At 39.3% G+C, this 13898-nt stretch overlaps 2 protein-coding genes across 10 annotated transcripts in view; one reads left to right on the top strand and one right to left on the bottom strand.

Moving 5' to 3' along the window:
- The window catches only part of ANKRD6 (ankyrin repeat domain 6), a 171513-nt gene that overhangs the window by 129470 nt on the left and 28145 nt on the right, over positions 1-13898 (top strand). For 4 of the 7 annotated variants that reach the window (XM_073336725.2, XM_073336724.2, XM_073336732.2 and 1 more), the window contains one exon: positions 4734-4832. In XM_073336725.2, the coding sequence (XP_073192826.1) occupies positions 4734-4832 (99 nt within the window). Of the gene's footprint in view, positions 1-4733; positions 4833-7775; positions 8115-13898 lie in introns of those variants that run through there. The other 3 variants (XM_073336723.2, XM_073336731.2, XM_073336730.2) reach the window with 1 other exon arrangement.
- The window catches only part of LYRM2 (LYR motif containing 2), a 62249-nt gene that overhangs the window by 10411 nt on the left and 37940 nt on the right, over positions 1-13898 (bottom strand). The window lies entirely within an intron of this gene.

The following is a 13898-nucleotide window of genomic DNA, read 5'->3' on the forward strand; positions in this document are numbered from 1 at the left end:
GGGAGGTACGCTGAGTGAGGGAAATGATCCAAGGGGTAAACATCTCGCATTAAAATAAATGCTTCATCTTCCTTTCAGAGTTTATTTTTAACAAAATATCTTTGGCTGCACCCCAGCATTGTTGCACTGGTTGGAGATGGTTATCGTATCAGGAAGTTCCCCCCCCGAACATATTCACATAGTTAGCCCTGCTCTCTCCCTTGTGAGCTGGCTTCAAGCAGGCTTTTGTTCCACTCCATGCACAGACTACAATAAAATGTTATTGTGATGTATCAGTAGCTTACTGGGAAGTGAGACAACTGATTATGTGATTTATTTATTGTAATTAAGTAATGGAGAAAGAACCTATAAGCCTAAACTTGTTTGAATCCATATTCATAATCGAAGCATTCAATTCATGCCCCAGAATCATTTGTCAATCTGGCCTTTTTTTTATGTTGCCTAGAGACTCTCTTATTTCTTTTGCTATTAAGTTACCTGAAACCGACACTAAGCTCTGGATCTCCTCCAAGCTGTAATAAAAGGAAATGTACTCCAGGCAGTAGGGCCAGCCATTACTTTACCTACAGTCTTAATAAAGGCCGTCTTTAGATCAGGTTGGACTTGTAAAAGCAGCAGGTTATTCATTGTTTAAACAAAGCTACAACTTTTTGTTTGTGGAGTTTTTAAATTTATGGCAGTGTTCTCACTGACTTTTTTTTTGTGGCTGTTTTGTTTACTGAGTTTGCCTAAGCACCTCAAGTGCTTTCAAAGGCAGACTGTGAAAGAAGAAATCAAGCTGTGTTCAAAGCTTCAGAGCAGTTAAACCAAAATGTACTGGATGGGAATGAGCCATTCACTTTTATTTGGGGAAAAATACCAGAGAAAACATTTGCACTTTGAAATATTTGAGTTCCGGAGTGGGTATGAACTTTTCCTTCGTTTGAGTTTAAAAAGGGGAAATAACAATTAACTAGCACTCTCCACAACTTTGAAGTGCTGTATAATCATTAACTAATTAATTTGCGATTGGGTTCTCCCTCCAGCAGTTCTGTGGGGGGAGAAGAAGGTTTCAACTTTTTTCATTACATGGAGGCTGTTTCCAAGGCCTTAACCACCTTCTTAGGAACATAGGAATTGTCATACCAGACCAGACCAATGGTGCATCTAGTAAAGTATCCTGCCTCCAACCAATGTTTCAGTTACATGGAGTAAAATTCCCATTGGGGAAGTTTCTTACTAACCCCAAGAATGTACTTAGATTGTAAGATCCTTGAGGTAGGAACTCCCTTTTTGTTCTGTGTTTGTACAGGACCTAGCACAATTGGACTGTGGTCCATGACTAGGACTTGTAGGCATTACGTCAATACAAATAATAAATAATGATTAATCGTTGGCTTATTCCTTTCCAGTTACTGAAGGCCACCAGTAGTCACTCAGTGCTAGAAGTGTTCACTTCTTCTGTTGCTAGATTTACCAGTGCAGTTTAATCTGCTCAGTCACAGTAAAATAAACCTGATGGATTCCTGAAAAAAAGAATATCCAGGCCAGGCTAAAACATCAGTTTGTACTTATTAACTACTGGTGGCTTTTGGGTGGAGGAATTGTGATTCTCAGTGGAAGAGTGGGTGGTCTAGTACATGATTGGGTTGTTAATTACTTGTCTTTTGGAATTGTGATGAAATAAAACGTATGATGGACAGTCTTCCAACATTCTTGTTTTACAGTTCTTTAAGGTCTTTCACTTACTCCTCACATTCCTGACACTAATTATTTTACTTACACACTCAATTCCTTTTATGCTGATATTTTCTAATTTAGTTTATTAGGGTTACAATCTTAGCAAACTTCCTTATTTTCAGGTTTCAGAGTAGCAGCCGTGTTAGTCTGTATTTGCAAAAAGAAAAGGAGTACGCCACAAGTATTCCTTTTCTTTTTCCTTATTTTCGTTCTTCTTTATTGTACTGATGAACCTATTAATGTATGATTACACTTTGAACCTTCTTTTAAAACACATATCCCAGTGCCTTCCTTAGGAGCAGCAGCTGCTCCCATTTTTTCTGTTGTGTTCTCATTTTAAAGTCTGTCAAATGATAATCCAGTTGGGTGCAATTAAAACTGAACAACGTTCCTCTCTTGTCATTTTAATGTAGACTTTTATTACCCACTTACTGGGAAAAGCTATTTTCCTAATTAAAAAAAATCTTATTTTAAAGTCAGCTCTTACTTTCCTTTTCTCCTATCCCCGGAAACTGTACATCATTTCTGCATCTTCCTAATTAAAACTTTCCTGTTCCGTGTAGCCATCAAGGGACCTGACCCCAGTTGAACTGTGGATTGGCTTCTGATAGATACTGTGTTAAACACTGATTATATGGGTTAGGGATTAGTAAGGTAGTAAAGGTTTCAGAGTAACAGCCGTGTTAGTCTGTATTCGCAAAAAGAAAAGGAGTACTTGTGGCACCTTAGAGACTAACCAATTTATTAGAGCATAAGCTTTCGTGAGCTACAGCTCACTTCCTCAGATAAGCTATTACCAGCAGGACAGTGGGGTGGGAGTAGGTCTTGTTTCATATTCTCTGTGTATATATAAAGCCTGCTGCAGTTTCCACGATATGCATCTGAGGAAGTGAGCTGTAGCTCACGAAAGCTTATGCTCTAATAAATTGGTTAGTCTCTAAGGTGCCACAAGTACTCCTTTTCTTTTTAAGGTAGTAAAATAAGTGATGTTAGGGGGCTTATTCCTTCACCCACTTACTTCCCTGGTCCTTCTCACATGAACAGAGAGCAACAATACCCGAAGTCCAAAGGTGCAAACAATTCGATGTTTATTGGGGTGAACTTCCAGCAAGCATGATTCCAGTTTCCTTCCTTAGTATCCTCCTTCCCAGCTCTGACACCACAGAGCCTTACACCTGTGTCCCTGTTCCCATTCCTACCCTTAGCCAAACATGATTCCAACTTCCTTACTCCCATTCCCTGTTCCCATTTCCCCCTTTAGCAAAACATGATTCCAATTTTCTTACCCCCATTCCCTGTTCCCATCTCACACACCCACATGCCCACCCACACCCACACCCAGTCACTTCCTCATTGACTACAGATTATATAGTTCTGCTTAGCTATACCTTAACCAATCATTTTCCTGAAATTTAACTAACCAATCCTAACACATTGTAACATGATTATGTAACCAATTATATCCCACCACCTCAATTAGTTTACACCCAGCAAAATTAATTATACAGCAGACAGGAACAATCACAGAACCAGACAGAGATTATACAGACAAACAACAGCAAAGTGGGAACTATAATGACAAAACAATGCAGAAGTGAGGATTTCACATCCCAGCTATTGATAAGTGAGTTCTTGCCAGACAGGATGCTATCAAACTAAGTTTCCTTTTACATTTTCTAGGCACTTCCCTTTCTCTGGAGGTGATAGGAATACAATCCTGTCCTGATAGTGCCTAACAGCCCAATAGCACCTTATTTCAATGTGACTAGTTTGGAATGTGAGGATGTGACCGTTCGCTTCCCAGCTTATGGCTGCCTCTGCTGCTTAGCCAAAGGCCTGAGCCTAAGCACAGGGCCACAAACTGTCACAGTAAGAGAAGGCCCTTACACTGGCAGACAGTGGTTTTGATTCTTTCTTTTATACCTCTATCACTAGCCAAGTGATAAGAATACACCTAAATTCTTAGAGTATAGGCCTTTACAGACAGGCCTGAATATCTATATCCTAACAAGTGATATCTGAAAGACTGAGACATTTGTTCCTAGTTTATAGGCAGTAAGGGATTGGCTATCACATATGTTAACTCGAGTCACTTGTCGTGACTAGTGAAAACCATCCGGTTTTCAATCAGGCAGTTCAGATTTCTGCTTGTGTGTCCGGGTGCCATTGGACAAGCCACAATGTCCATTTTTTTAATCTGTGGCAACCCTAAGCAGAAGGAAGGAGACAGTGTAGCAGCAGCAGCCATCCCTGCCTCCAGGACCAGGCTGCTTGTGTGGCTCGTGGTGGCGCATGGCATGCAGGGGTGGGGCCTTGGGGGAAGAGGTGGAGAAGGAATGAGGCCTCAAGGGAAGAGGCAGGGCAGGGACAGGGCCTCAGGTGTCTAGTTACAGTCATTAGAAAGGTGGCAACACTAGATGTGACATATCTGTCATTCTTTCAAAGGGGAGCTGCTGACATAAACATCAGTCTTCTAGTGCTTATTTCTTTTGCAAGACTTTACCACTGTCTTTATAATGATTTATAGTACATTTGCCATACCGGGTGTTTTTGGAAGGGTGTTTAAGGGGATGTGTTAGTAGTGGAATTGAAAGTCCTCAATGGTTGTCCAGTGGAAAAGACAGAAGCAAAAAACTGATTAAGTTCTACTGTAGAATTGTAATGCAGAGCTGGATCAGAGTTTGCAAGAAGCAAAAAAAAAAAAAAAAAGTTTATTGTAGACTTATATTATTGCAACAAGGTGTTGTCTCAAGGCTGGTGCCAATAAATCCAAATGAAGCAGAAAGCAGGAGAGGAAGTAGGCAGTTGCAACACACACACACAATATAAGGGAAGTCCTGTTATAAAATGAACATGTAAAGGTTTATAGTAGTTTGCAGCTTTAAACAGTAGGCTTCCCAGACAGAGGTGTGGACAGACCAATATGAAGAAAAGAAATGCCGGGCGTAAGTTTTAATGAACACTATGTATTAACCAGTGATCTACAAAAATCAGTATTTTCTCTTCATTCACAGCATGGCCGTACCCCTCTACATCTTGCTGCCTATAAGGGGCATCTCCGTGTTGTGCAGATTTTGCTGAAGGCAGGCTGTGACCTGGACATTCAGGATGATGTAAGTAGATGCAACCACTGTTCTACCAAGGGGCCTGCTCTTCCAATCAATGATTCAAATTCTGAACAGAGCTAGAGTTTTGCTTCTTAAAGGTGGGGATGAAATTAGAACAGAATCAGTCTCCCACCTATTCTAACTTTGAAGCATAACAAGTAAAACTGTATCAGAGTCATAGTAAAATTTAGAGTTTTAGATGAGTAGCTTGGTCCTTACTTTCAAGCTGTAGCAGAGCATTAAAAGATGCCTTTCTACTCCAGGCCTGAGTGAGTAGCAATAGAGGATGTTGCCTGCCATTTGGTACATACATGGAAATATGAGCTCATTTGTGTCACACGAGAGTCCCATTGAAACACTTTACGTGATATAATCTGCCAGAAATATTTGCAACAGAGAGGACTTCAAAAGGCAGAAGCTCTTCTCCAGAGAGCATAGGAAAATGAGCAATTGGCTTGAAGTACTGTACAGTACCACAGCAAATTGGCTACCAGTGTAATGCTTGCGGTATGAGTTATTCCCTGTGTCTCATAACCTGGGATGATAAATGAATAGTGTAAGTTATTTGTGATCATCCTTACAATTAGCAAATGATAGTTTTCAAAAAGTAAATCATTGGTATTTCTCAGTTTTTCTATAAAAACAGTGATAATGCTAGAGATGAATGCTAGAGAAAACGTTGCTTAGATGATGAGACATTGGAATTATTTGCATTATCAATTTGCATTATCTAACAAACAAGGAGTTAGGCTGAATTGTTTTTAACAGATTGAAATAAATTTGTCCAGATTCATTGTTGACTCCCGTTCACAGACTGTAATTTTGCCTCTAATTTCTTCTGTGGTGCTCCAACTCAGGATAGGAGTAATGACCCTGCTCCCAGGAGACTTAACATTGTTACTTGTGTCTCTGACCCAAGAGGTCTATTCTACAAATGCTGCAGCACTTTGATGAAGATGCTCTAAGCTGATGGGAGAGAGCTTTCCTATCAGTTTAGTTACTCCACCTCTATGAGAGGCAGTAGCTACATCGGTGAGGGAATCTCTCCCACTGACATAGTGCTATCTACAGGGTGCGGGGGAGGGCGGAATTTAATGTCAGCGTAACTATGTTGCTCGGGGTGTGGATTTTTCATACCCCTGATCAATGTGGTTATACTGAAGTAAGTGTGTAGTGTAGACCTGACCTGAGTGATGTCCGCATAGTTGCACTATTTAGGTCACTATTTAGTGGTCAGCAAGGCCATGTGCTATGGTGCTTAGAATTCAGGACTAGGCATTAAGGGCCAGATATTTAAAGGTGTTAGGTGCCTGAATATGCAGATAGGTACCTAGTGTGATTTTTTTCAAAAGCACCTAGGTGCCTCTAATTCCCATTGGGTGCTTTTGAAACTCCCGTTACGCACCTATTTGAATCTTTAGGTGCCTAAATATCTTCAAAAATCTCACTATTAAACAGCTGGGTTCTATTTCCAGCTGTCACTTGACAGTGAAACTTAGGATAGTCTCTGGTAGGCTTGTAACGTTGATTTTTCTGCAACCGCTCTTGTACTAAGGGAGTTGCTCTTGAGTCAGTAATTCCATTTCCTAACCTCTCATTGCTACAGTTTGCATCTCTGTAAAATAGGGCTAATACCTGCTATACGGATGTATAGGGAGGCTTGATTAATTCATATTTGTCAAGTGTTTTTAGATCCTCCCCATGAATGGTGATGTGCACAGTAAGTGCAGAGTATTGTTGTTATAACAAAATTACAGAAAGTATATAAGTACAGTCAGCTTTCCTGAAGTAAAGTAACTACTCTGAGAATCCAAGTTATGCCAATTATTTGTTTACCAGGTGGGATTTTTTGGGGGAAAAAAGAAAATGAACTATTTTCTCAGTGGGACTTGCATTTTTTGAATGCTGTTATCACAAAATCTGTGCTATATGTACATCTAACATTGCATTCTGAAGAAAGTGATAAAAGTAGGCATGCTGGGAAAATTGTAAATCGGAATTTATCATTACATCAGCCAAAGAGTGAGTCTTACTCCTCTGCAGATATATTCAGTTCATTCACTTTTCCTGTAACTTTCTCCAAGTCCTAGTTCACCACAGTGTGTTGCTGTACCAAGCACTGTAACTAATTTTAATAACAAACTAGAAATGTGGTTATGTTGTAAAGCCTATGTTCATAGAATTGAATTCCATTTTTGGATCCCCTTATATTATACTGGATATCTCCTCTGGATATAATGAGAGCATCAAGAATTGTTGCGCATTCTGAGAAGTGCCGTTTTGATTTGTTTCTTAGGGAAAAGAGGGAAGGAGAATAAAACTCCCAACTTGGGGATTATCACAGGACTGTCTGAGATGAAATGTGTTAGCTAAAATATGTCTGTTTTGCTTTCAGATGGTAAAAAAAGATTCCTGCCTATAAATTCCTGTTGTACAATCCATATTTGCACACTTTTTACATGCATCACACAGAGATGCTTCTGTTGCTTTTCAGTCACTGTTACTGAGTGTCAGAAACTGAGGAAGAAACCCTTTATTCTGTTGGCATTGATGGATTTCAGCATCAAATATTGTCTATTAACATCCATTTCGTTAATATTATTCATAAATATGCAGTTGGGTCCAGATTTTTAAATTATACATTGGGGAAATAATCAGATAATTTATTTAAAAAATATTTTTTAAAATGTCTAATTTTCCATTTTTATGCAGAATTATTGTGATTACATGTGCAAATTATCCTCCTGCAACTTTAAAAATCGGATCCATGTTCTATTTCATTTTTTAAAAAGACAGGGGTAATCCAATAACAAAATTTTAATTTTGAGTTGAATATCTATAGCTAATTCATAAATGCAAGGACTAACTTTCCATCTGCCGCATGGCGAATAGAAGAAGATAATTCTAAATGTTGTGGAGAGACTAAAATACTAACTTCATGTTCTGCAGATGAAGTACTTTAAAACACTAAGAGACATGAGAATTAGTTGAAGAATGACCTCCAGTGGCCTGGAGTGGGATTATTATGAATTTCAACCTGTGGAAACCAGCTCTGTAGAGTATGCAACTCCAGGATCTAATTCTTTCCTTCTCCCTGCCAATCCTGCAAACTCTTACTGGAATGCTAATGCAAACTCTGATTGGTCAATGAGTATTCATACAGCACATACTTCAGAAATAGTCAAGGAGAAAGTTGCCCTGGTGAAAGGAATCAAGGAAGAAAAAGATGAGAAAAACCAGAGGAGAAAGGCTAGAAAGGAACCTAGAAGATCAGAAAGAGAGAAGGAGGTTAGAAATCTTGTGCATCAATCTTGCCTTGAGCTTCCCTCTGACATGGCTGCATGTAAAATCTTGGATTGGCAGTTTGGCATGTTAGAGTTCCTAAAATGGTGCATGGTTGCATGGCTGGGTTTCATTCTTGATGCTTTGCATAAAATTATCTACCCCTCGTTTGACATCCCACTGAAAGCTTTCTGACTATCTCAATGGAAAGTATGTCATTTTTAAAAAAAATGAAATTTTACTTCTGGGAGTCCCATGTGAAAATCTAAGTTGAAGAAACTAACACAAATGGGCCATAACCCAAAGTTTAAAATTATTTCAACCAAAATGTAAATATGCAAAGTGCCTTCTGTAGTTCCAATAACTGACTTTTTAATTTCCTTTAGTTATGTTTATACTTTCTTGCCTTGATCATTTCTGCTGGCCTTTTATCACTATTGTCCAAGAGTAATATGCTTATTATTGTGATTTCATGATGATTCTCTCTGTTTAGCAAGGGAGAAGAGAATAGTAAGTTCACATCAAATGCTTGAAAGCCATGAATGGTTGATTCAACTACTTTAGAATATTGAAATATTCAGATGCTATTCGGAGTACTGTACTCTTACTGATATAATTTTCCCTATTTTAAACCTTCCGATTTTAATTAGCAATATGCTAAAGAAACATTGCCGTTCACTCTTTGATTTCAAAAGTTAAAATTTTCCAAACTTAGCAGTTTTGTCTCAGGAGTGAAGATAATTATCTTTCTTTTGATTTTTTTTTTTTTTAATTCAACACTCCCGGGGCAGGATATTTTGTTCACAACAAATAATTTGACCAACTTGGGCAGTGAATGGTGTAAACAGCAAGATAGAGTGGTGGGAGGAGGCAACAAGTGAGATTGGAAGGAGTATCCAATCTTTCACCCTTACAGGAGATGATAGCATTGATGGAGGCAGTAAAGAAGAGAATGTGACTGTTGGGGTTCTGGTAGATAATGGAAGAAGTGAAGTGCCTTGATTAGATCATGCTGAAGCACCAGTGGGATTCACAAACCTCTCAGCATGCTGGCTGTTCTGAATCCCATTTTTAGGTGCCTAACTCTCCTCTTGCATTGTATAGGGAGCCTGGGTCCCAAACTCAAGGTTATGAATTCCACTAGGAGATGAGGCAGGGGTGATGGATTCTTCCTAAAAGCGAGAGGGGGCCATGAGGCCCCACCCCCTCCATGGCCCTGCCCCTGCCCCTCCTCTTTCCCCTGAGACCCCATCCACCAGCTAAGCAGAAGCTGGGTCAGGGAGCCCGGGCCCCTCCACTTGCCCTGGGTGAAGGGGCCTGAGAGTGTTGTACCAATAAAATAAAAACCAGCAGGATCTTATTAAAGGGAAAAAGGCAAAATACCACATTTATTGTGAATACAGAAAGAATCATAGTAAGCAGTTAGTTAGTTATAGCTATAACATTCCATTCAATCTCATATTTAGTCACACATTCATTCATACAAACACACACACACACACACAGATTCTGCAAGGTTGTTATCATAGTTACCAGCCTTAGATTTCAGAGTAACAGCCGTGTTAGTCTGTATTCGCAAAAAGAAAAGGAGGACTTGTGGCACCTTAGAGACTAACCTATTAGAGCATAAGCTTTCGTGAGCTACAGCTCACTTCCTCAGATGCATATCGTGGAAACTGCAGCAGGCTTTATATATACACAGAGAATATGAAACAATACCTATTCCCACCCCACTGTCCTGCTGGTAATAGCTTATCTAAAGTGATTTCCAGCACAAATCCAGGTTTTCTCACCCTCCACCCCCCCACACAAATTCACTCTCCTGCTGGTGATAGCCCATCCAAAGTGATAACTCTTTACACAATGTGCATGACAATCAAGCTGGGCTATTTCCTGCATAAATCCAGGTTCTCACATCCCCCCCACCCCCATACACACACAAACTCACTCTCCTGCTGGTAATAGCTCATCCAAACTGTTGCTCATGCCAAGCCACTGTCCAGGTGGCCTGGACATGAGGAGGGAGCAGGGCCTTGTCAGATGCTCATCTGATGCTCCTGGAAGTTGGTTTGCAGAATCAGACCCCAAAGTTCTCACTTTTTAGAGTCTATTTTTATAGGAATTTCTTCCTATGCCAGTCTAGGGGAATTGCTTCATCATGCTGTTGCTGAATCAATCAGCAGATAGCACATTCCTGACGGCTCCAAGATGTTATGTTGTTCTTTGGTTCTCCCATCCTTGAGGCTGTTGGGTGGATTCCAGTCTGCCCTCCGGGGGGGGGGGGGGTCCCTCTGGTTATTTCCACTTGACGCCTTCTTCAGCCGATGGACACTGGATTCTTAGGCTGGCACCTCCCTGATCATTCAGTTATTATCCACACCAAGCATCCATCCACATACATCCTCTATCTCTATTTTAATCACAATTGTTAATACAACAAAAGGGCGGGGAGTCCCTGGGTGCTGTTTCTGTTGTTACAGAGTATTGCTTTGAGTCTCTCTCTGTGAATTGCTTTGAGAACAGACTCTGTCTTAGAATGTACTAACACAATTAGCAGCTTGCAAGTTTCACACATAGAGGGAGAGAAACAGTACCAAAAACCAAGAGACCTCTTAATTAGTAATACCCTGGAATTTAAACTCTGGGGAATCAAACTCATTTGTGATTTTAATACAGAACTTCTTTAATATGATCCAACATAATCCCCCTTTTGACACTAAGATTTATAATCGTCAGTGTCACTTTCTATGTAGCCTATTCAAGAGAAAGTACTGTGAGGCAATTTGAGTTTGTGATTCCAATTCATGCCACATACATGATCCTAGTGATGTATCTTTACTACAAGGTTCTGGGGCAACAGGCAAGGTGAGGCACACCCACTTTTGAGGAGTCCATTCGGTACAACCTCTAGTGTCCAATAGCTTCCCTCCCTCCCCAGCCCACTGGCTCAAGTTCCAGGGTAGCCAAAAGGATCCCATGTGTAATATGGGGAGTGGGTTAACCTTCAATACCTTTGCCTCCAGGGACTGTTGGTGTGCAATTTTGACAACAATTTCTCCCATTAACAAGTCTGGTTTACAATACTGGAAACATATTGCATCCATTCATATTGATAAGTGTCAAACAATGATCTCTGTCTTTTTTAACAAATGCATCAAACCCTTAATATTTCCCAATATGACCCAGAACATTTTGTGTTCCAAAGTAGCTAGTGCAAGTATCTGCATTTCAGTGCATCCCAGAGCTATGGCTGTGTAGTTTCCTATTTCTAATATATATATATTTTTTTATGGATAAGCCATGTGGTAGTATTAAGCCATTACTAAAGATTCCATCGGCCTTTTAGGTTACCCAGACCAATTTGGACCAAGTCTACATTGGCATGTACTTGTTTTTGTATCAGGCTGTCCTGTAGCTGGGACAGAAAGCTTAATTTATTTTTAAGTTCCTGGAGGTCTTCAGTATTTTTTTTTTAAACACACAACAGTGCTAGCAACAACACAAAACACAAGACAAAACATAGAACACAGAACACAATTTCTATTGTGACAGTAGATTCATGGTATTGGGTTGCTTTTCAGCTGGCAGCTTTTCCTGATTTTCTGAAAGACAAAAAAACATGTTTCTACCCCTTTTGGGGTGGCAGATTATTGCTTAAAATATTTCTTTTACAAATACCCTTGCTGATTGCAGGCAAAACAGAGAAATTGCCCCCATATTTTCCTGTTTTTGTTCTATAGGCAGGCCAGGTTTCAAAGGCTTTTATCTTTTAAGGGTTATGGGGAAATTATACCACTGTTTAGTCATTAAATCCCTGAGTTTTCCTTCTTATACAGCAGACCAAGTTTATAATGTTTTTCCTGCTGTGTTAAGCTTTAAGTTGTATTTACAGGTAATAACTGAGAAGCATCATTACCATACGACCTTAAAGGATTTTTCCAAAAATCATACACACTATACGTTGTTACAGGGATACTTATTATCATTAAATTTATTAAAATTATCTTGTTATCCCATGCCTTTTATTTAGACAATTTGTTTGCTGACCAGGTATGTCCTTTATCTGCAGCTCCTTTGTGCTGCTAGTTCTTTCCTTCCTTTATCATTTAGGTAATTTGCATTTTCACAGAAACTTCCTGCTTTTGGATTTAAAGCCATCAGCAGCTCAGAGACTCTATCTTAAAAGGGACACAATCAACTTTCACCGGAGTTTTGATTACTTTTAACTTCTGCTTCCAAAACACACAGCAATCTGAAAAAGAAAACCCAACCTATTGTGGCTCCCTTTGGAGCCCTAATAGCATTTTAATTAAGTAGCATGGTATGTTTGCATTTCTTTTGCCCCTTCTACAATATACCCTGCACATGTTCTGGGGCAAATGCACATTCCTTCCATAGTTTAACTTCTATAACATTATCCAGATCCATTTTTACATAAGGTGTCACTATTTCTTTTTTTTGCTTACAGAGTTTTCATGTACCTTTATCAAAGTGACAGTCTGATTACTCAGAGCCATTTTAAGACTCAGTATTTCTAACATTGCTTCTTTTTGTTTTGTGCACCTCACCCCTGCTGTTGCTTCAGAGAGGCACTGTCTTTTTTTATTTTTATTTTTTTACTACAACTCTCATCTGCTATTTTGTTACAAAAACAAACAAACAAAAAACAAACAAAGAATCCAAATTTTTTTTTTATATATTCTCCTGATTTTGACTGCCCTGCTGCAGCCACAACTTAAAAACATTTTAAATTTTGTAAAGCATTGAGTTACCTTTTAAGGGTTAAATGCCAAATCCCAAAGCCAAACAACACTAATTACCTGTGTCTAGCAAAAAGGTCTGTCAGTTTTGCAACTTTGAATTAAAGAGTCAAATGGATTTTTAGTGGCATTAACAAAAACAAAACTAACTGGTCCTTAGAACTTTACATATTTACACACACACAGACAGATACATACACATTTTCTTTTCCTTAACATCCCTTCCACACTGCTCTGTTTTTTACATCTTACATTCCCTTTATACATTTGAGGCAGTTAAGTTCCAATAGAACCCTCTTATGTTCTTTTAGCAAATTTGACTAAATTGTCCAGTCAAATGATTTTAATCAGAGAGTTTATTTTTGCCTGGCTAATTTACAGACATTCCTTTGGAAAAGGGCCCATTTTTCTTTCAGAATGGCTGCAAAGAAACCAAGAATGCTCTAACACTTTTCCTTTTTAACATTTTCGGTTAAAAGTTGTTTGGGTGAAATACAAAGTTTAACTGCTTAATTCCCTCCAGCCTCTGCAGAGTTAACTTTTTTTTTTTTTTTACTCTCTTTTCTCTTTGTAATTATGCCTGGGGGTGCCGTACATAGGACCTTCTCCCCCTTTACCTGCCTCCCTCCAGCCTCTGCAGAGTTAACTTTTTCACTCTTTTTGTATTCCTGGAGTGCCTCTTTCACTATTTTCATCTGGCTTTGGGTATTTGTAGCCAGCACCTTCCAATTGTCTGCTCCCTTTTCCATTTGTGCCTTTTCCTCTTTACATGAAGACAAGCGGAGGGAAGAATCCTTACATGCCTCCCACAACAACCAAATTGCTGCTGCATCTCTTTTGGCAGCACTAGAAGGTTTGTATATGAGGATATACTGAGCCAATCTATCCTCTAGGTCCGAAATAGTGCAGACATCAGCTAGGGCTTGTTTAGTCCAAGGACTGTGCCCACATTTTTGAAGGATTTGTTTAAAAGGTGTAATTTCTTTAACAAAAGGTGAGGTTGGAGTTCCTTCTGACTCCATTCCTCCCT

This window comes from Lepidochelys kempii, chromosome 3, assembly GCF_965140285.1.
Source record: "Lepidochelys kempii isolate rLepKem1 chromosome 3, rLepKem1.hap1, whole genome shotgun sequence".
Lineage (NCBI taxonomy): Eukaryota > Metazoa > Chordata > Testudines > Cheloniidae > Lepidochelys > Lepidochelys kempii.